Source organism: Delphinapterus leucas, chromosome 11 (assembly GCF_059928025.1).
Source record: "Delphinapterus leucas isolate spDelLeu-1000000601 "Yukka" chromosome 11, BTC_Dleu_Yukka2, whole genome shotgun sequence".
NCBI lineage: Eukaryota > Metazoa > Chordata > Mammalia > Artiodactyla > Monodontidae > Delphinapterus > Delphinapterus leucas.
The window spans coordinates 43,217,497-43,239,223 of NC_143139.1; the positions used below are offsets into that span (position 1 = coordinate 43,217,497).

The 21,727-nt window shown below is 48.0% G+C and overlaps 1 protein-coding gene across 1 annotated transcript; it reads left to right on the top strand.

Annotated features, from left to right (window-relative positions):
• The first annotated feature begins 403 nt into the window (after window positions 1–403).
• Window positions 404–20,485, top strand: COPZ1 (coat protein complex I subunit zeta 1). The gene is made up of 9 exons (XM_022571985.2): window positions 404–484; window positions 11,529–11,597; window positions 12,887–12,968; window positions 13,596–13,687; window positions 14,890–14,945; window positions 16,474–16,551; window positions 16,708–16,759; window positions 18,219–18,257; window positions 19,072–20,485. Exons 1-9 carry the CDS (start codon window positions 467–469, stop codon window positions 19,117–19,119), a joined length of 534 nt encoding a protein of 177 aa, XP_022427693.1. The 5' UTR covers window positions 404–466; the 3' UTR covers window positions 19,120–20,485.
• The last annotated feature ends 1,242 nt before the right edge of the window (window positions 20,486–21,727 follow it).

A 21,727-nucleotide genomic window follows, 5' to 3' on the forward strand; every position in this document is an offset into this window, starting at 1 on the left:
CAGGGACCTAATGGAGGCTCTGGAATGCGGATTAGGGTAGGATTCCGTCGAGAGCTGCCTGTGTCAAGGGCTAAAGAGACACAGCGCTCCCTAAAGGGAGTGCGAATTAAAGTTGCTAAATCCGGCCGACGATACCATGTGCCCTCAGCCCGGCCAATTGAAAATTAATAATCGCTTCCTCTGTTCCCCATGGAAACAACCCCGCCCCACTGACCCTCCCGCCCCATTTATTAGTGAGGTTTTGTTGTTTTATTGAGTGTTTAAACTGACAATCAAATATCTGCACCTTCTGGCTGGACACTTTGCTTCCGCTAAGTAAGCTAGTACACTGATTGGTTAATACAGTAATAGCTGACACCTGGGAGCCCAATAACCCTCATTGTGGGCGGGATCTAATGAGGATTTAGGGCCAATCAGCGGCGGCGTTGTCTCTGCGGCTCCACGTCGGCACCAGCTGCGGGGCAAGATGGAGGCGCTGATTTTGGTAGGAGCTGGAGGGGTGGCCGAGATGTTGCGTTGTCCAGAGGGGCCGGGAGTCGGGGTTGAGCCTGAGTGGGAGGGGGTAGAAGGGGAGTTCCGGGTAATCCTCGGGGTCCGAACGTTCTGCCGGTCCCTGGAATAAGCGTGTGGCCTAGTACAGGAGCTAAAGCCTCGGTTTAGAGTAGGAAGCTCTGCCGGGGAGAGGGCAGAGTCAGTGGAAAGTTGAAGGGAGCACATGGAGTCCTTAGGACACATAGGATCATGAGCGTACTGGATTGGGGTCCTTCAGATTCCCTCTGATTATGATCATTGTGGATGATATCCTGATTTGAGTTCCCCCCAAACTCCAAACTCGCCTCAAATTGTCAGAGTAGAGTGCAGGTGTTTGTCATCACAGGCTCCTCCTGGCAGTTGTCACAGTGTGACTCTCCGTTGATAATTCCCTGTCATATTCCTTCAAAAAACACGATTTTCTTCTTCGGCTTCCTACTATGTAGAGTTCTGGAATACCTGATAGAGTCAGCATGGATTGTGGAATATTTTTCCTTATTCTCGACTCCTTATTCTGTTCTCCTTTCTCTCTTCATTTAAACTTTGGGAATTCTTATTGTAGGATCTGGGGTGCCCACTATTCCTCTGGTTATATAAGAATTTTGGGGGCTAAAGGGCGCCTTTTCGCTCCCCTGTCCATGTGATCCTTTTCTCTTGTTCAAAAAAATAAAATACTATTACCCTTTCTTTAGAACTGAACCAGAGCGTTTCTCTCAAAACTGCGCCCCCCCCCCCCGCTTTTTCAATTTGGGGATTTTAACATATATATATGTGGGTGTAGGAGTTTTGCTCCCAGCTCCTTCCTTAATTGAGTTGAACTCTAGGCCTTTTTTTTTTTCCTTCAGCTCTTCACATGTACACACCCAGATCCTCATCAGGTAAAAGAGAATAACAGGTTTCAATTCCCCTCTTTCAAAATGGCAAAGATAGGGATAATTCCTTCCCATCATATGGGTTGGTTAAGTCTAGGTAGAAAGCTTTAAAATCTTATTAAAGACATTTTCTGTACCAAGCGGTTAACCAGTATTCTTTTTTTTTTTTTTGCACATGAATATTTATAGCAGCTTTATCACAATAGCTAAACAGTGGAAACAACTCAAATGTCCATCTCCTTCTGAATGGATAAACAAAATGTGGCATATCCGTACAATGGAATACAATTTGGCAATAAAAAGAAATAAAGCTCTGATACACGCTGCAACATGGATAACCTTGAAAACATATGCTAAGTGAAAGAAGCCAGTTACAAAAGACCACATAGTATATGATTTCATTTATATCAAATGTCTAGAATAGGCAAATGTGTAGAGACAGAAATCAGATTAGTAATTGCCTAGTGCTAATGGGAGGAGAAGAGTGATGGGGAGTGATTGCTAGTGGGTATGGGGTTTCCTTGGGGTGATAAAAATGTTCTAAACTTAGATTATGGTGAGAGTTGCATAACTTTATGAATATACTAAATACAGTTGAATTGTACATTTTAAATGAGTAAATGGTATGTGAATCATATCTTTTTTTAATTTTTGAATTTGATTTATTTTTTTATACAGCAGGTGCTTACTAGTTATCTATTTCATACATATTAGTGTATATATGTCAATCCCAGTCTCCCAATTCATCCCACCACCCCCCACACCCCCCTCCCCCACCATTAACCAGTATTCTTAACCAGTTAACAGACTGGGATAAATTCTAGGGAATTAATTTCTTTGGAAGTTTAAGAAATTTTTAGACTGCCCCCTAGATCTGTTTAGAAGGGAGCCTGCCTAGAGGTAAAGGAGTGAGGGCGATATTACTTGAGGAGCCCTTTTAACAAGGGATTTGTGTGTAGTGCTGAACTGAGGGAGTTACATGTGAAAGTCTCTCTCACATTTTCTCTTACCTCAATTCTTGTCTCTGCTTCCTCAGCGAAGTCTGTTTCAACCTGCTTCTTCCTTATATCCATTTTAATCTATACCTAAGATGCTGCATTTACAGATCCTTGCTGACCTGGTCAGGTACCTCTGAAGTTTGCTCTAGAAACCTTACTGATTCTTTGTCATGAGGAACCTGTTCGATGGGGTAAGGGGAAACGAAGGTTTAGGGCAAAGGGCTTCCTCAAGGAAGCACAATCAAGACTAGGATTAGTTTTCGACTCCTAAGCCTCCCAGACCAAGTGTCTCTCTGGTATTATCTCATCATGGGCTTTCCACGTCTTCAATATGCCAAATTGTACTTTCAGCTATCAGTTATATAAAGCTTTTGTTGGGGACAAAGTACCAATAGGCATCATTTCTTGTGCTGGTCACCAGAGTTCTTAGGATATTAAATTAGTATTTTCCTTCCTCTGTGTCAGCCCTTCCCAACATGTGTGTGTGTGTGTGTGTGTGTGTGTGTGTGTGTGTGTGTGTGTGTGCTGTTTACTATTTTCAATATATTTTGGGCCCCCAATTAAGAATTTATGTACCTTTCTCACCATTCCAGCCCTTCTCAACTGGAGTTCCTGGGGAGAATTAAGCCCTAATGCCCTAAGGCATCATTGTATGTAATGGATCAGCTTCTCTGTTTACACAGTGACACTAGTTTTGTACTATCCTTGGGAGAAGTGACAAAATAGTATTTAAATAATTTTCAGTATTCAGTGGTTCAGATGAGGAACCGTGGTTGAGAATCAGGTGGTATTTCCTAAATTTTTATTTCTCTTCTCACTACCCTCACCTACTGGCCCACGAAATTTAGCTCCATCTGGTTCACAATCACCCTTCCTTACTGTTCCTTTTTATCCCATCCGCTCTGTGTGCTCAGCGGCATCCCCTAATTCTTAGGTCACCATCTTTGTTATGAAAAGTATAACGAATTCCCTGGATTTTACCTTAGCTCTCCGCTGAGCTAAAGAGTTTACTGTGCCTGGATAGTATTTAACAAAACACTCCTTAGAGAGGGCAGATACCTTCTAAAGTTCCTTTAGGCTTCCTCCTCTCACATTTCTGTTTCCTGGTTTGGCTGGCCCTCTGGGGAAACCTGATCAAAGCATATTCTTGTCTTCTCACCTCTACGAGACACATAGCCACAGGATGTTTAGAAGAAGGGAAGAGTAAGCTAGAGGGGGGCAAGAAGAGCCATCATTTGAAATTTGATCTGATTATGGGAATTTCTAAATGCCAATAGGTTCCCTTTATTTAGGTACTTTACAGTGGGTGGCGTTTCTTTCTTGAATTAGGTAATCCAGCCCTACCTTTCAAGCAGATTTGTCTGATCTTTCTCAGGTCTCTTTTCATCTCCTTCCATTCCCAGTGCTTGATAATAATGCCCCCAGCCCACATCTTTGGACTCAGCTTTCCTGCTGTCTTCGTACTCCCTTAGTTGTGAATAGAGAGGGATCCCTGCAGGTCACATTCTCCATTAATAACCTATGGAATCTTAAAGATAATGACTTATCCCCTTCCTCCTTCCCCTCTTTGCCCTTTTTTTCCTCAAAACTGAATTACTCTAGCAGTCTAGATCCTTACATCTTTCCTCATAGGTTTCATTTTTCCTAATCCTCTCTGGATTCACTTTCTGAGTGCTTTTCCAGTGCTTTTCGGACTAGACTTCTTAATTTTATTCTTACTCTCCCCTTAATAAATTTCTATCCTAAAACAATGACCAGATCCTGAATTCTAAGCCTCATTCAAAAATCAGGGCATCCAGAGTGCACAAGAGTATGTGTATGTATGGAGGAAGAAACTGCAGAATACATCAATGACTCTTAAAGGTTCATATTGCTCTGTGGCCTTTGCTTCCTGAATCATCTTAATGGGGCTTTTGTTAAATTCTTTTGGCACTAACAGTAGAGGTACTTGGCCTAAATGCCCCCTCCCCCTGCTCTGGGCAAAGGTATCAATTACATTAAGCCCCCAAAGCACTCCCATCTAGTTCCTGGCAGTCCCCTGTGCCCCTCTCCCAGCTGCGTCCTTGCCGGTGCCTGGCCCGTCCATTTCGTTAGGAGAAGCAATCTCCTCGTTCCTGCACTGTGGAGATATATTTCTCAGCTAGGGCGCGAGCAGTGCCAGCACTGCCCCCGGTGAGGTCCCTGGCAACCATAAAAATTTTTATTGTGATTATGTTGGTGTCGGGGTGTCCATCTGGGTTATTGCACACCTAGTTTAATTGATTGAAGTTTAATTTATTGACACTTCAAATTAAATGATCAGAATAAACTGTGCTGTTACTCTGGCCGGCTTGTTTTAATGGTTGATTGCTGGAAGCAGACCTCGGCTTGAACTAAAACCCCTAAAGAGCAATTGACGCTGCTTCTAACTCTCCCCATGTCCTGCCCTCCAAGAAGACCTCGTTATAGATTTCCGACGTATTTATATATTTTTTTTCCCTCTCCTTCACAGTGGTGGGAAAGAGTTGGTCCCCGGCAAGGTATAAATTATATCAGAGGTCTGGGGGAGCTGTCACACAGTCAAAAGAGGAGGAGGGGGCTTCCATGTGAAGAAAGCCAGACCCTTGAGAAGCCAGGTCTCCCCTGGGAGGCAGAGGATGAATGCAATTATCCAGATATTTGAGGGAGCCTAGTGGCAGATTTAGGGTCTTTTTCAGCTAGATACTTGCTACTGTTTTTTTTTGCGTTACGCGGGCCTCTCACTGCTGTGGCCTCTCCCGTTGCGGAGCACAGGCTCTGGACGCGCAGGCTCAGCGGCCATGGCTCACGGGCCCAGCCGCTCCGCAGCATGTGGGATCCTCCCGGAGCGGGGCACGAACCCGTGTCCCCTGCATCGGCAGGCGGACTCTCAACCACTGCGCCACCAGGGAAGCCCTACTGTTTTTTACTTTAGTCCATCACTGTGACTTGGTTAGAGTCAGGATACTGACAAGAAAACTGGTTATGGAAAGGGGAGCTAGAGAAGCAAATAAAGGATGGAATGGGTAAAGAATTAGTACCTACCTACCCACTTCTGCTAGAGTAATTAGGAAGATGGAAGGCAGAGTGCCCATGGGCATCTGATGAAGCTGGATGAGGAGGTTGGGTCCATGCACATTATGAGAGATCCGTACTGGCAAGGGCCCTCTCACATTCTGCCTCAGCTGATTCTGCACAGAATAGGCTTTTCCTCAAATCAGATTATTAGAGGAGTTCTCCTGTCCTTAGATTCCCTGGCCTGTGTCACCTCTTCCGGTGTTTGACTACCCTCACCTCTTCAGGAAGTCTTTCCTGTTGTGTAACCTAAGTCTTACATGCTGCAGATGAAGCCTGCATCTCCTGTTTTGGCTTTTTAGTATTCCCACTATTAAGGCAGATATCCCCATCCACAGCCAGTTGGCCTGGACAGCTCTGTCTACCAATTTTCTCCAACTCCTTTTCTACTATTTGTGTAGTTTTTAGAGGGAGGCTGAAACTAGGGGAGAGGAGAGCAGTTCTGTCTCGGGGGTTGATTTGGGGGAGCAAGTAGACTGAAAGATGAACACAGAGGCTGTCAATTCAGTCTTTCAGAGGCTACCTTTTTGTTTTCAGAAGCAGATGGAGGGTGGGGTGGGGAGTAAATTATGATACAGATCACGAGCAAGGACTCATCAGAAATAGATCTAGCCCCATTTGATTTTTCCCTTTGCTGCATGATATTTAAATGAGAGCTCTTGGATTATCGAACTGGGCAGGCAGGAAGTTCTAATGTTGCTCTCAGGCCTCAGGTGTGGAGTACTGTGATTTCTGCTTGTTCAGTTCATCTCTTCCCAGCAGTGCTCCTCGCTTTGTCCCCTCATTTCTGTAATTCTCTCATTTCCAGAATAGTTGAAGAATTAGGGACTGTGAGACCCCCTGGGCAAAAAATTCTCTAGCAGACAAGCTTTTGGAATTTTAAGAAAGGACCTGAGACTTTGCATTCCTGAAGAGCTTGGGGCCTGGTTATCTTTGTCCTGCCTGTCCCACGGCCGCGAAATTTAATAGTGAAAGCTGGAGGGGTGTGGTGCTGACCTTAGCTCCCCCTGCTGGCTGTGTTAGTTTTCTCAATCATTTATTAATTTATGAAGGCCACACACATACTTCTTGAAGTCATTATTTGGTGCCTGGCAGAGGAGAGGGGGTGATTTACAAAAGTATCACTCATTTCCCCCTTTTTTCCTCCCCTCCCTGCACTGTGTTTTTGTCTTCAGAGAGAATCTCATTTAATTCTAAACCTAGGTCTATGAACTCCTTGAAATCATAAAAATTTGTGAATGTGTATTTTTTCTGGTAACAAGGTCCATAGATTTCGTCAGCTTATCAAAGGGGGTCTGCTGTAACTCAGAAAAGTTATTAACTTAACTTATCTAGCTCAGGCCTCTCATTTCACTGATGAGAAAGCTGAGTCCCAGAGAAAGGTGGAACTTGAGTTAATGGCTGATGCAGACTATAATAAAGGATTTTAGGAATTTAGAGACATTTTTTCCTGTAGTGGCAGACTTCTGGTGACCGTGCTTTCATGGTTTGTATCTGTGTCAGATAGGAAGATTCTTTCTAGGTGGCTCTTCCTGCCAACAGTTCTTCCTTCCTAAGACTTGTGTTCAGTTTCCTCTTAACCAATATTTGGTCTCAGGTCAGATTGGTAATGTTCTGTGGTACCTGTGGCTCCTGTTCTTTCCTGAGCTGTGCTGCCTGAATCTAAGCAAACCCCTGGGTAGTATGTGAAAACTGTCCTTCTCTGGCAAAACCTTTGCCTAATTCTTCTTTTCTTTTCATCTGAAGTCCCCAGGCTTGTGGCTGGCAAATTGGAGCCCTCAATCGCAGAGGAGCTTTTCATTTTAAAGAAATTGGCACAGAATCAGGGAGCAAAATACCTGCTTAGCCATGTGGGGCTGGGAGTGGTATCTAGAAATTTCTCTTGGTTTTGGTTTTGTCTTGGTTTTACTTTATAAATCGGGTTGAGGGAAGAGCATCTTGTTTCTAGTTGATGGAGACCCATTGCCAAGCCAGGGTACTACTTTTTGGCATGGCCATAAAGATTTCTTTACAAGTGGGGAATGAACTTTCTAGGAATCTCAACCAGATTCTTACTTGTGTCCTTTCAGCTTTGTGGATAGCATCCTCTAACTCCACAAAGACTTCTTGGCTCCCTCCCTCCTCCTCCTCCATCCCCCACAAAGGATCAAATAAAATAATTAATCATAGGCCTCAAATATCCTGTCTACCTGCTCCAAACACTACCCTAGTCCTCTTCTGGTGGCGTATCATGATCTTACCCCAGAGTGTCCTCTTACTATATACATTGTGGATAGACTTAATTCAGTGCTTCTTCAGGGCCCATCTCTCCTAGATTGACTTACAAGACACACAAATAGAGAGCTTTTCTCCAGAGCTGCCTTTTTAATGTTTTTGCTAATGACTATAATCCTGAGGAAGCTGCAGGTCATCCGAAGGCCCACAGGGGGCAGCACGAGGAATGACTCTTCCCTTCTAGTCCTCTGTGTGCTGGGGTAGGGGATGCTGGGAGATGTTGATGTTTTTCACCAGGCTTCAGAAGCCCGTGATTGAGATAAAAGACTTGTTTGCAGCAGGCTCGTTGCTCATTCGGTGTTGTTTCAGCTCTCCTGAGGAGTCCAGTCTAGTTTTCTTGATAATAAAAATGGACATGAAAATCTATCCGAGCCACCCACCGTCCCAAACACCAGTCTGCCTGCACATCATTTCCAGGCACCATTAGCATTTGAGGTGAAGTTCTGTTATACACTCAGGCTGTGGCTCTCTGAAAGTCAGTGCATCACAGAACTTTGTCTCGAAAGCTTTCTAGCAGCTACCCATTTGGGAATGGGAGGGAAGAATAGACCTTTTAAATCCTTTGAACATGGTCCTGAGCTTGTAGTGTCTTTCTCAATAATCAGCGTTTAATGTGTTACAAGGTTAAGCCTAGTCCATTGTCCAGGAAGCCCATTTCTCAAGAGCTGGGAGTTATTTATAAACTTGCCCTTTGTGAAAAACTTAAAATGAAATTACATTATCAGTAATGGCTTCTGGGCCCTTTAAACTGGCTGGTTATGATATGAGAGGAACTCCAGGTCCTCCCCACTCCTGAGAGGTAAAGGCCCCAGGCTGAAGTGGAACCAGCTGCAGTCAGGAGGTGGCAGGAGAAGTAAAGGAGAAGCTGCCAGTTCTGGCTGTAGCAGAGTGGAGAATTAAAGCAGCATTTAAGCTCTTGCCTAAGTTCTCAGCTTTATTTAGTGTGGTCATTTCTTTGGAAGTTTGAAATGACCAGCCTTTTCTCTAGTGCCATCTTACCCTTTTCATACTTACGGTCCCTTCTGGTCTTCTCCTTGCCTGCCTTTGCCTGTATTTTGTCCTTCCCAGGAAGATCCAGGTTTCTATTTTGGGGGTTTCCTTGATTGCGTCTTCTAGGAAGCCAGTGAAAAGAGCCAGGAGCAGGACCTAGGAATCTGTCTCTCTCTTTGCTGGCTGTTTTAGGCACTCTCTCACCCTGTTGGCCACAGAGGACTGTCTGACTGTCCTAGTTGGCTGGTGGCCATGAGGTTTTTTTTTTTTAATTTTTTGGCTGTGTTGGGTCTTCATTGCTGCGCGCGGGCTTTCTCTAGTTGCAGTGAGCAGGGGCTACTCTTCGTTGCAGTACGTGTGCTTCTCATTGCGGTGGCTTCTCTTGTTGCAGAGCATGGGCTCTGGGCGCACGGGCTTCAGCAGTTGTGGCACACGGGCTCAGTAGTTGTGGCTCGCGGGCTCTGGAGCACAGGCTCAGTAGTTGTGGCGCACAGGCTTAGTTGCTCCGTGGCATGTGGGATCTTCCTGGACCAGGGCTCAAACCCATGTCCCCTGCATTGGCAGGTGGATTCTTAACCACTGCACCACCAGGGAAGTCCTGCAATAAGGGTTTTTCTTTGCTTTGGGATCCCATCCTTTCTAGAGATGCCAGACTTTGTGGCTGCAGGCACGAGTTACCTGCGCCAGATCAATGCCCGGCTTCAACCATTGGGAAGCTCTCTAAGGTTGCTGTGAATGCGGATAGCGAAACAGAGCCAAAGATTTCCAGGGAAAATGTTGTGGGGAAAATGATTTCTTCTAAATTTCCTTCCTTATGGACTGCTTTTCCTCTATTAAGAAAATTCATTCCCATGACTGTCTCCCTGTTGGTGAATCGAGGATCCAAGTTGCTATAGAACTGAGCCTGCTTTATGGGAAGATCTTTCTGTGGGGAATTAGGAGTTAGGAAAGCTGCTTTATTTGTGACTTTTCAGATGAGACTCTAGAGGACGTCCTTCTGCTAGACAGAGTCCCTTAGTTTGAGAGAGTGTTCCATAGAGGAATGCGTGTAGCATGGGCATCTTTAAGGAATGCCTGTCAGAGGATGACGACTTGGTAGTAATATCACCCAAAATGGCCACACCAAAAAACCTGCCTGTACGTGGATGTCTAATTATAAGAGAATCCCCTACATGCTTACTGCATCAATAAATTTCTACTTTACTCTCAAACTTCATTTATTCTCATAATCATTCAATAAATATTGAGAGTTTAGTATATGTCAGGCATTGTTCTGGACGCTTGTAATAAATCAGTGAAAGAAACAAAAATTTCTGTCCTCAAGAATCCAAGTGGGGAAAGCTTACCTGCTTTATCACCTGTTCTCAAAAGACTGGGTTCCCTTTACTCTCATTCTTAACTCCTTGAGCTAAGGTTGGTTCTTTGCATGGAACCATAAACCTCCTGGAGCCTTATGGGATAGTTTACCTTTGTAGAGGCTGCAGATCCTTGGCAGTGAATCTTTCCTGATCACCTTTGGGTCTTCGTTAAACATACGCTCAGAGAATATGTTTGGCCCTGTGAAGGCTGTGGGTTTCCTAAGTAGGGCCAGGAAACGGAGGTAGCAAAACAACACTCTTGTCTCAAAGCACGGGAGAAGGATATCCACGGTAAGTAACGCTGATGAGAAAGTCAAGGGATGTGAGCCTGCAGACACCTTCCGTACACATCCCACGGGCTCCCTTCCCTCCCTCTTCTTCCTTTCCTGTTAGCTGGTTCCCTGGAAGTTGCCGGAGTGAAGGAGCTTTTGCAAAGTGATATGCTTTGAGTTTTAGTGTAACTGTTAAGGCTGAGACTCTGATTTCTTTTTCTTTTCTTTTTCTTTTTTTTTGTGGCTATGCCACACAACATGCAGAGTCTTATTTCCCCGACCAAGGATCAAACCCGTGCCCCCTGCAGTGGAGGCACGGAGTCTTAACCACTGGACCGCCAGGGAAGCCCCTGATTTCTTTATGGAGCCAGTTTCCTCAAAGGTTGCTTTTTGGTTGTGAAAGAACACTCCACCCCTGCTCCTTATCTCCAGGCTCCAGAGTGTTTCTTAGACGGAGCCTCTTCTTACTGCTTCTTAACTACCACAAATTCAGATTGCTTTTTGTCTTGGCAAGTTACGTGGTGGTCGTCAGGGTATAGTAGAGGAGTTGAGCTCCTAGGGGAAGTCTTGGAAGATGGATGTCTCGCTGGGCTGCATTCAGAACTGGTGTGTCTGTGTGTGAGTGTGTGTGTGCACGCGTGCTTGTTTCCATCTGCTCCGTGTGTGGGTGGTTTAGGGAAGGCTTTCTTTATACCTCTGCATTGCTACTGCATCGGGACTGCAGGAACTTCCAAGTACACTAGGGCAGTCAACGCTATTTTCAAAAAGTCTCGTGCAGTGCCTATTAATTAATCTGGTTACATTCCACATTTCAAACCCACCTGTGCCTGGGAGACCAGGGAGGGAGAGTAATTTGGAAAATAACTGTAGCATAATATTTGGAAATAACAAATATTAAGCCCTCTGTGAGTCTGGCTCATAGAAATTGTTTCTCTGGTGCTACTTTGGGTCCTTTGTTGAAATGTCCCCTCCCTCAATTCAGTTCATTTACCACTTGGTCATTCTCAGTGGGAAATGTCTAACTCTAACCAGGTTGGGATAGGGGACCTACAGAGGCACCTCTGTATCCCCTTGCAGCCCCAGTGGGGCCAGGGGAAGGTATCTGGTTTGCTAATGGTGGCAAGAGCCTTCAGGACTGAAGGTATGTTCATATCTCTTCAGGAACCCTCCCTGTATACTGTCAAAGCCATCCTGATTCTGGACAATGACGGAGATCGACTTTTTGCCAAGGTGAGATTCCCTTTCAGATTAGTTTAAGAGCAAAGACAGACTTTTTCTGAGCTTTGGATCTTGGGACTGGCCCAATTAACTCATATTCACCCACACATAATTTTGAGAATTCTTCCATCTACCTCTGACTACTCCAGATAAAACCTAAACTGCTCCTGTCTCTTAGTTGCCCTGCTTCCCTACTTGCCATCCTTAGACTTTGTCATCAACATCAGAACAGGAAAAAACTTTGGAACCTTGGTTTCTGAACAAAGCAGTGTCTAGATGTGAGAAGCAGCCTGCCCATGCCCATCACTCCTGTCCCTTTCTCTTCTACCTCATCATCCTGCCTGGGTTTTTCCAGGGAATTCTCTTGCAGCTCCAGGGTTCCAGTCCTAGGTCTCCAGTCACCACCAAGCTTGTTACCTGCTGAGTTCCCCAGTGGGATGTTCCTACTTTGGATCTATTGAAAGAGAGGAGAAAGGACACCCGTCTCCTCTCCCTCCATATTCTCCCCCTCCTGGAGAAATTTTTTCTGTCCCTGGTGGATTAACTCCGGGCGAGCATAGCATAAATCAATCAGCAGGTAGAGATTAGTTCAGAATTCACCAGCTGTTCCTCCCTGTAATTGGATGTAACTATGCAGGACACCTTTTGAAACAGTTATCCAGTTACTAAATGCCAGGCCTGTTATAGGTCTTCAGCTGACTGCAGCGGATTAGCCCCTAAAGAGCAGAGCAATTTAGCAGCCTGCATCTCCACCCCCTTGCCAGGGAGAGCTTGTGAGTGGGCTCCACAGTGTGTTAGCTTGCCTCCCACTTCTTTCAGTTTACTGGAAAGGAAGCTAAGATACAGGAGATCAGAGAGCACAGGCAGGGCTTGCCCTTCTTTAGAGGAGGCTTTTGCAGGCCTTCCCCATTCCTCAGCTCTGCACAGTGAGGGCCTGGTGCCTTTTGTGTTCTCTAGCAGTGTTCCCTGACCTGGGGTGGCGCCTGGGAATGGCCTCAGGGTTGCTGCCCTAGAATGTAGATGGGGCAGAGCCTCATCACAGGGCTTCTAGGCCTCTTGCCCTTACAGTCTGAGAACCGTGAGGCGGGGTGGCTTGTAGCAGGGTCCTTAAAAACCTTGTTTTGTATCCGATTACTCACGGCCCATTCCCTGCCTCTGTAGCTCTCCCTTCTTCGTGTCAGTATTTCTCCCTCACCCCACGCCTTGCAGGAGAGAAATCCAAGATCCAGGGCAAAACAGTCGCTAGTCATTCTGGGCTCCCAGCTCTAATGACCCAACCCATCTCCTTTCCCTCTGACCAGTACTATGACGACACCTACCCCAGTGTCAAGGAGCAAAAGGCCTTTGAGAAGAACATTTTCAACAAGACCCACCGGACTGACAGTAGGTCGTCTTCCTTTCACTACTCCCTGCAGTGGGAGAGCCACAGCGGGAAGGGGGCGGCGGCGGGCGGCGGAGAAAGGGCGAAATGACTCTGCCTCTTCCTTCTCTTTCTTCCTCCTCCCCTCATGTAATAAACTCTTCAGAAATGTAATGGGGAGGTGAGCGTACCCCACGCGGGAATACCGTGCTAGAAGGTTGGCTGTTAGCTACCTGTCTAGTCCCCGGATTTATGAGCCTCACTTGACAAATTTAACTGCAGCTCTGCTTGTTGTACCGCGTCCATTAGGGCAGGGAAATGGAAGTCTGTAAAGGTGACCGCTCTGCATTTCCACCTCCGAAGGATTGACTAGTATCCTGTCTCGTACACGAGGAGGGAAATAAGGCTACTGGTGGCTGGGGGGCAGGAGCAGTTAGAGGAGAAGATACTTAGACTCCCCCAAGTGTACACTTGCCGCCCTCTGCTACCACCCAAAAAGAAAAAGCAGGTCCGCTTCAGTCTTTGGCGGTCATTAAGACCTGCCTCACCTCAGCCCCACACAGCTGGGTACCAGGAGTTCATGGTAACTCCCTCTTTCCTACTTCTTTGTCTCAGGCCACCCACCGTTTCCACCTTTGTCCCCCCCACAGGTGAGATTGCCCTCTTGGAAGGCCTGACAGTGGTATACAAAAGCAGCATTGATCTCTATTTCTATGTGATCGGCAGCTCCTATGAAAATGAGGTGAGAATCCCCACCCCTCTTTGCTGTCTCTGCTCTCCCTTTCTGAACCTCCGGCAGGACCTCCTGACTGGTTCTGGGCCCTAGGACTGCCGCGTCCCTGTGTCCCTCTGGCGTCGACTGGCTAACGCAGTTGTCGGAGATCCCTGTCAGCCTCACAGACACGGCTGAGCACCTGAATCAACCTAGAGTGGAAGCTTTCCCAGATTCCTGTGTCCATGTAGGACACACCGTCTGTGTTTTGATCCATACTATCTATGTTTTGATCCATACTAACGTATAATGTCAATGGCCTTCCCCGGATAGTGTTTTTGAGATGGATTTCTGAGGTGTGGTCAGGGTTCAGGGGATGCTTGCTCCTGCTGTGAAGGGTCCACACCTGACTGAGTTTGGGTCAGTTAGGCAACATTGTGGGTCACGTCAAAGCCATACGTTCTGAGTGGCTCTCTGAAGACTGTGGGTGTAGTCCTAACCTGCTTCCTAAACTCAGGAAAAGCTATTTACCTCAGGTCACAACTTCTAGGAGAGTAGATAGGTAAAAATAAGCCCCTGCATAATTGGAGGCAAAAGTCAAAGTTGGCGAGAACCAACTTCTTCTGAGTTCTTATTGCTGTCAGTGCTTCGTAGAATACATTACAGCACTTCTGTGAGTTTGGGGCATTAGTGCCCTTGTTTTATAGGTGAGGAAACTAAACCTTGAGGAACCATATGAAATTACTTACATCTGACCACTGTTGGACTACAAAAGTGGCAGTTTCATGTGGTTCAAACTGACAACTTTCCCAGGGTCACACATCTAGAAATGGCTCGGCTGGGATTTAAGCCGAGATCTGCCTGACTCCAAAGTCCATTCTCTTTTGACAGCAGTCTGACCTCAGCTATTGCTTGGTTAATGATTTTTCTACCAAAGACATAGGGTAACACATATACAGTTGGTAAAGACATGAAGAAGACTGCGACAGGAAAGTTCTGTTTGAACAGTCTGGTCAAAGAGAGACCTAAAATTATGGGGTCATGAAGCAGAATTTATTTCTGTGGGAAGCCACGGGTCGTCTTCCTGTTTTACTGTCACTTCCACCTTATGCTGTTGGTCCTTTGTGAAGGCCTGTGTCTTTTGATGCTTAATGAGTTAGAGGGCTTTGTTTTCAGGTAGCAGCTTTCAGGGCCTTAAACCTTATCCTCCTGCTTCTTCTGTCTCCAAACAGCTGATGCTCATGGCTGTTCTGAATTGCCTCTTCGACTCACTGAGCCAGATGCTGAGGTGAGCAGGCCATTCTTGACATCTGTTTGCGAGAGACAGTCACTGTTCTTCAGGTCCAGGGATTTGTGGGGGATGAGCAGAGGCTCTGGGGAGTTGATTTACCTTGAGAAGTCGGGCTTATTATTTCAGAGTAATTTGCACTGATGGGGAGGACTGGATGGGTGAGTGTGTTACTCCTGTGGAATAGTTCTCCTGAGAAAAGGGACTGGGAGGGAGCAGAATCTTTGCCTCTGTGTCTACTCTCGCATCCCCCAGTGGCTCTGTCAGAGTTCCAAGCACGCTCAAGGTGCCTTCCCGGGCTTCATTCTTTACGTTCGAGGTAGAGAAAGGGCAAGCATTGGGAAATGTCCCAGATGCAACACCAGCACCCTGGGAACGGAGGCAGCACTCACAGTTTTTCACGTCCGGCCCTTAGTTTTTCCTTCTAGAGAGCAGGAAGAATGTGCCTTTTACCGTCTCCTTCCTGTCCACCTCCCCTCCAGCCCTCTGTTCCCCATGCAGGTGGGCAATAGAAGAGAGACGAGATACTTTTCCTGAAAACATCCAGGGCTCCCAAGTGAACCCAGTACGGACAGCCATCCGGACAGAGCAGAACAGCAGGCACTCCCAGCCCCACAGAATCAGCAGGGTGAATGGCTCAGATTTCCTCAGGAAGGGGATGATTTATTTCTTAGCCAGGTGATGGAATAGACTTCATTTCGGTGATCTAGTGAAAGAGTCAAAATGACGGATGTGACTGGCCATATGCACCAACCACCAGATCTGAGGCTGGTGGATGCCGGGCCCTGGCAGTTCCCAGCCCCCTAGCTGGGCTTCTTTTCAAGGCCTGAGCAGAGCTGGGGGAGCTGGTGGTAGGAGCAGAGAGAAGCTTGGAAGGCTTATCAGAGCTTGAGTGCAAACAGAGTTTGCACTCAGCCCCTCCTCACCTCCCGCCACCTCCAGATTGAGTTTTAGCTCTGTGTGTTCCCTCTTTTCCACCCACTGATGTCAGTGTTCATGAGCAATGTTGTGAGCAGCATCCTGGCAGGTAGGAAAGAAACAATAGCTCTGGAAATCAGCCCTTGAATAGTCAGAAGTTGACTGTATGTATATTTTGAATCTCTTTCCTGGCATCCCTGATCGTTACTCAGCAAATAAGAGTAGGAAGGGGGGGTCTTCCCTGGTGGCGCAGTGGTTGAGAGTCCGCCTGCCGATGCAGGGGACACGGGTTCGTGCCCCGGTCCGGGAAGATCCCACATGCCGCGGAGCGGCTGGGCCCGTGAGCCGTGGCCGCTGAGCCTGCGTGTCCGGAGCCTGTGCTCCGCAACGGGAGAGGCCACAACAGTGAGAGGCCCGCGTACCGCAAAAAAAAAAACAAACAAAAAAAGAGTAGAAAGGGAGTTAGAATGGGTTAGTCAGAAGTGCTTATTTACTTCTTTGTGTGGTTCGTGGAGACACATATTGGTCTAGTTTAGGCTCCCCAGCTCAGACAATGTCCTAGGATCCCTTTCACACTCAGGCTGGGTTTTCTTTTCTCTCGGGGACTCAGGAAAAATGTAGAAAAGCGAGCTCTGCTGGAGAACATGGAGGGGCTCTTCTTGGCTGTGGATGAAATCGTAGACGGAGGGTGAGTGCTCTGACCTCCCTGGACCTCCCTGGATCTGGGATGAGGGGTGGGGCCACTGCCCCTGTCCGAAGGCAAGTGGGCCGAGTGACCAGTTTCCCCACACTAAGTTGGTTCTTCAGGACAGAGTGAACAATGGTCTCTTCTTTGTCTTTTCAGGGTGATCCTGGAGAGCGATCCCCAGCAAGTGGTACACCGGGTGGCGTTAAGGGTAAGCAGGACTGTCTCCCCCCTACATCCCCCATCTACTCACCCTCCAGGGCCAGACCTGCTAAATGATCTAAGGGTTGGGGCTTGTAGAATACATACTTGTGGAATACTGTCTCCTTCCCTTTCAAATTCTCATTGTCTCAAAGAAGGGAAGCAGGAGGAATATATTTCTGCCCCTCACCTGGTACCTAGCATCTCATACAGTCTGCACAGAGTGGACATTTAATACATACTTATTAAATCAAAGATGAAATAAAGGGAACTTTAATATTGATGCTTCTGAAATGATAAAGGAATTTGAGGTTGGCTTCTTCTTCCTGTGGGGATGAACCCCAATTATCTGAGGCAGAGGAATGTCTTCCTTGTCTTTTAAAGTCTTTTAGGACTGAGAACAGTACCTCTCCATCAGGAAGTACTTATTTGCCAGAACCTCTGTCCTCTTTGGTGCTAGTGATAGCAGAAAGAGGCCTCTGAGTTAACCAGAGAAAGCTCCAAGTCAGCTGGGTGCAGAGAGAGCCTGCCAGCAAATTGTAGGGGTGCAGAGATGCCTGAGCAAAGCCAGTCTCTCCATTCACAGAACGTCTCGGCTCTGACCTCCACAGAGTGAAGGCTGACAGTGCCGGGTAATGGGAAATCTTCTCCCTTAACTGCCGTGGGCTCCATTTGCATAGTTTAATCTTCTCCTCTAACATACGTCTCTATGTGGCAAGAGAGAAGGTCCCCCCCACCCCCACCCCGCCTTCACCAACTCCCTCCTTCCGCTTCTCAGGCTGCTGTTGCAGCAGTTTATTTCTTCAAATTAACATGCTGTCGTTACCCATCAGGCCTTGCGGGATCCATTAAACTACCCTGGGCTCCCCCTTATCCTCTCCCTAGCGATATTGATATTCGGGGAAGGTCTTCTCTGACTAGGGAATCTGGTCTCCCATCCCCAAGTTGAGGATCAGACAACCTGCTGATTACCTGGAATGGAAGAAATCTTTTAAGAAGTCCTCCTGCCTTAAAACAGAAGATGGATGAAATGACCCTTTTTTGCTCAACAGTCCCTCTGGCCAAGTAAAACTGTGGCTGTACTAACTAGTCCCTAGGAGGGACTGAGAAGGTTAGGGCATGTGCCCTTTGCTTCCGTTGAAAGGACCACCTCTGGGCTTCCCTGGTGGCGCAGTGGTTGAGAGTCCGCCTGCCGATGCAGGGGACACGTGTTTGTGCCCTGGTCCGGGAAGATCCCACATGCCGCGGAGCGGCTGGGCCCGTGAGCCATGGCCGCTGAGCCTGCGCGTCCGGAGCCTGTGCTCTGCAACGGGAGAGGCCACAACAGTGAGAGGCCTGCGTACCGCAAAAAATACATAAATAAATAAAATGACATTAAAGGACCACCTCTTCCTTCTCCATTGTCCCACCTCAGTCAGGTCTTACTCCAGCTTTCTTCCACGCTGAATGCTTGTCTCTCTGTGCCGTAGGGAGAAGATGTCCCCCTTACGGAGCAGACCGTGTCTCAGGTATGACTTTCTTCCTTTGTCCTCTCCAGATGGACTGGGTCACTAAAGAGGCTAGCGTAGTATTCCACCCCAACCCACCAAGCCTGAATTCAGGAGACTGGAGACTGAAGACATATCTTCTTGGGCTCCCTCCTAGTCCAGAAAACTGGGGCTCATATAGCCCGCCGCTCCCTACCCCACTCCAACTCCTATCCGTTTCCTGTGAGCAGTAGGCTGTCAGCCTTGCTCTGTACCCTTCAAACCCTCCCTGCCTGATGCCTCATTCAGTGATTTATTCCCCAGCAGAGGCTTGCCTTAAGCAGACGATCTGTGTGCGTGCACACACACACTCTCTGTCTTTCTCTTATTATTCAAATGAGGGCTAAGCTGGAAGTGCACATTCTAGAACATGCAGGTTTTGCAGATCGATCTTGCTACTTTGCAGAGAGATTGTCTACCTGATGCGGAGGGGGGCCAGGGAGGGATTCTGTTTTCTACCCACTTGGAATTCTTACCAAGAGGTCCATCTGGATGTGGTAAAACTCTCCCCCTACCACCCCGCTTCAGCATATGTCCGGTAACCCCCAGTTTTTTTTCTTTCCTCCCAGGTATACCTCTTCTCTCTTCATCCCCCCAGTGGACTTGAATTTTTTTGGAATTTCCCAAACTGATAGTCCTCTAGGGCCTTAGAGAGCTTCTTCCCATCCCTCTACCCTTGGGGATTTTCTATTTGCCAGTCTTCTAAGGACAGGGAAGGCAAGTGAGGGGAAGAAGAGCCCCGTCCCCCCACCCCCACCCCCCAGCAAGCCCCTCAATGCCACCCTTGTCCCTGCAGGTGCTGCAGTCAGCCAAAGAACAGATCAAGTGGTCACTCCTTCGGTGAAGACCCCACTGTTCCTGGCTCCTCACCCCCTCAAAAAATCCACATGTCTGCTGTGACTTCTCATCCAGCCCCCCAACTGATACTCTCAGGGTCATCTCGGGGATAACAGGGATCCTTAAATCTCCATCCTGTCTGTGGTTGCCCCCTCGCAAACCCGTATACGCTTCCTGTTCCTTCTCCTTTTTGCAGTCCTGGGAGTAAAGCGCTCAGCAGATTTGGACACAGGGCAGGGGGAGCACCCTCTTCCTTGCTCGACTGGATTATGCTCCCATGCTCTCCTATCCCCCATATTTTCTCCTCCGCTTCTGTGCCCTTTGCTGCAGCTACACTTCAGATCAAAGCAGGAGAAAGAATGTGCTGAGTGTTTTCCTCCCTTTGCCTTTACCCGGCCTTCATCCCAACAGTCCATATGTCCAGCAAGGGGAGAGAGAGAGAATTCTTTTCTATAGAAGGAGTGCGGGTGGGGAGAGGCAGATGAAGTCTCAGCCACAGCCCCGCTTGCTGGACTCGGTATTTTCTCCCATTCCTTCTTACTGCCCAGGCCCCCAGCCTTGGAAAAAAGATTGGGAACAGCTCATAGTCAGGGGACAGAGTGGAAGGAGCAGTGATTAAATTTTATTGGACAGGGCTTATAAAATTCTGTATTTCAGACACAGCTGCATTTTTTTACCCTGATCCTGGCTTATAGCTTCAAAACTGCTGTGGTCTGTGAGTGTTCGGTGTGGGAGTGTCTGTCTCTCAGTTTGATACCTTAACTTTCCACCTTCACTACCCGTGCGAGCTCTGCCTGGCTTGCCCTGTCTGTGCTCTGGAGCAAAGCCAGTCCGTGATCTAAAACTCCATTCCAGTCTTGGGAAGAAGAGTTTCTGCTCAGAACTGGGGACAGGGTAGAATTTATGACTTGGGCCTCTGGGCTCTCTCAGTCCCCTTCTCTCTCCCACACGCACCTCACTCCTCTGCCTTGGGTCTGCGATCTCTGCTGCTTAACCCTGTCCTCCCTCTGCCTCAGCCTTACATCCGGGCAGTAGGTCTGGGCGCCTCCCTTCCCTAGGTCGCTGAGAGAGGTGCCTTTCTTCAGAAGACCTTTGGGATTTGGATTTCCCCAGAAAGACGGAGGATGGGACACCCACTGTTGGGTCATCTCTCCCCTTGACCCAAAACTTACCACAAAAATGTCTCAAGAAACCTTCCTGAGACTTAGCGTCCTGCCCGCACCCACTAAGTGCCCGTTCTCCAAGTGGGCGGGTAACTGGGCATCCTGGACCTGGAGGGGGCATTTTTGTGTAAGAGATGTGCGGAGTCAGCATGATAGCCACCTTCATATACCGCTCTGTGCAGAGAGGAATAAAACATTTCTTTTTCCAAACTGCCTTTGTGTGATGTTTCCATTCCTCTTCCTCTCTTCTTGGCAGCTGCTCCTATTCCTCTAAACAGCCCGCTCCCCCTCTTGTAATATTCCTTCCCTCCCACCTCAGAGAATCCCCAGCATTCTGCCCCCCGCCCCCCATCCCTAATTTACGGGGCTCTTTGCCTCCTTGGCATCTCCCCGGCCACTCGCCTGGAAATCGGCGCCAGGGGTGGGGTAGGGATGGTATTTTCTCAGTGGGAGTCCCAGGGAACTGAGTGCTACCCCACCACCCCCGAAGCCAGCTGCCTGCGCAGGCCTCAGCCATTAGTAACCTGGAGACGCGCACCTGCGTGGGGGCCGCCTGCAGCCCCGGCGCCCTCCCTGCACCTCCCTCTCCCGCTCCGAAATGGCGCTGAGCGGGTTATTTATCGGAGCCAGTGGTGCTCCAGAAGGTCAGGACAGTGGTGTAAATAACCTCTCCTCGCCATTTCCCCGTCCTTCCAGAGCCGGCTCCCCTCCCCCTCCTCCACCTTTCTTCGCACAAATGAATGTGGCTGGGCTGGCGCGGAGCCTGGCCCTGCATCTTAATGGGGCGGTGAGCTCACAAGATGGATTTAGCTGGGGGTTTTATGGTTGCCGCGGCGACAGGAGAATGCTTTGGTTTTCTTTACCCCTTTCCCTGCAGGATTTGAAGCAGAGGGGGAGCGTGGGGAGCCCTTCTCTGCACTGCAATCTGAAGGGTCTCTGTCACCTCTACTGCTCGTGAGGTAGGCCTGTTAATTCTGGGGTTAGGCAAGAGGGACTGCATTAGGACCTTAGATAGGAAAGGATGAGGGAAGAAAGGCAACCAGAGGGGGAGGCCTCTGCAGCATCAAGGCATGAAACCTACAGTTGTCCAGTCTTGCCTTCCCTTTGAGAACCTAGCAATTCAGTTCAGCAACTGTGGGGCAACTGGGCCCAGGGTCACCCTCAGCAGGTAGAAGAAGAAAAATGCTTGGGTATAGCACCCTGCAGTGCTGCATTGAGAGTTAGGGTACAGGGGGCTGGATGAGGGCTAGGGATTTTTGTCTTTGCCCCCCTGAGGTGGGGGAAAAGCAGTATTCAGTAATTAAGATCACTGTCCTAACCTTCCTACTCATCCCCCAGCATTGGCCCTGCTGGGGGGTGGGCCGTGTCAGTTTGAGAGGTGAGGGCTGCTGCTCAGTGACGGGTGTGGAGAATGGTGTTCTATCCAGTTCTCACACTCGGAATTCTCTGAGC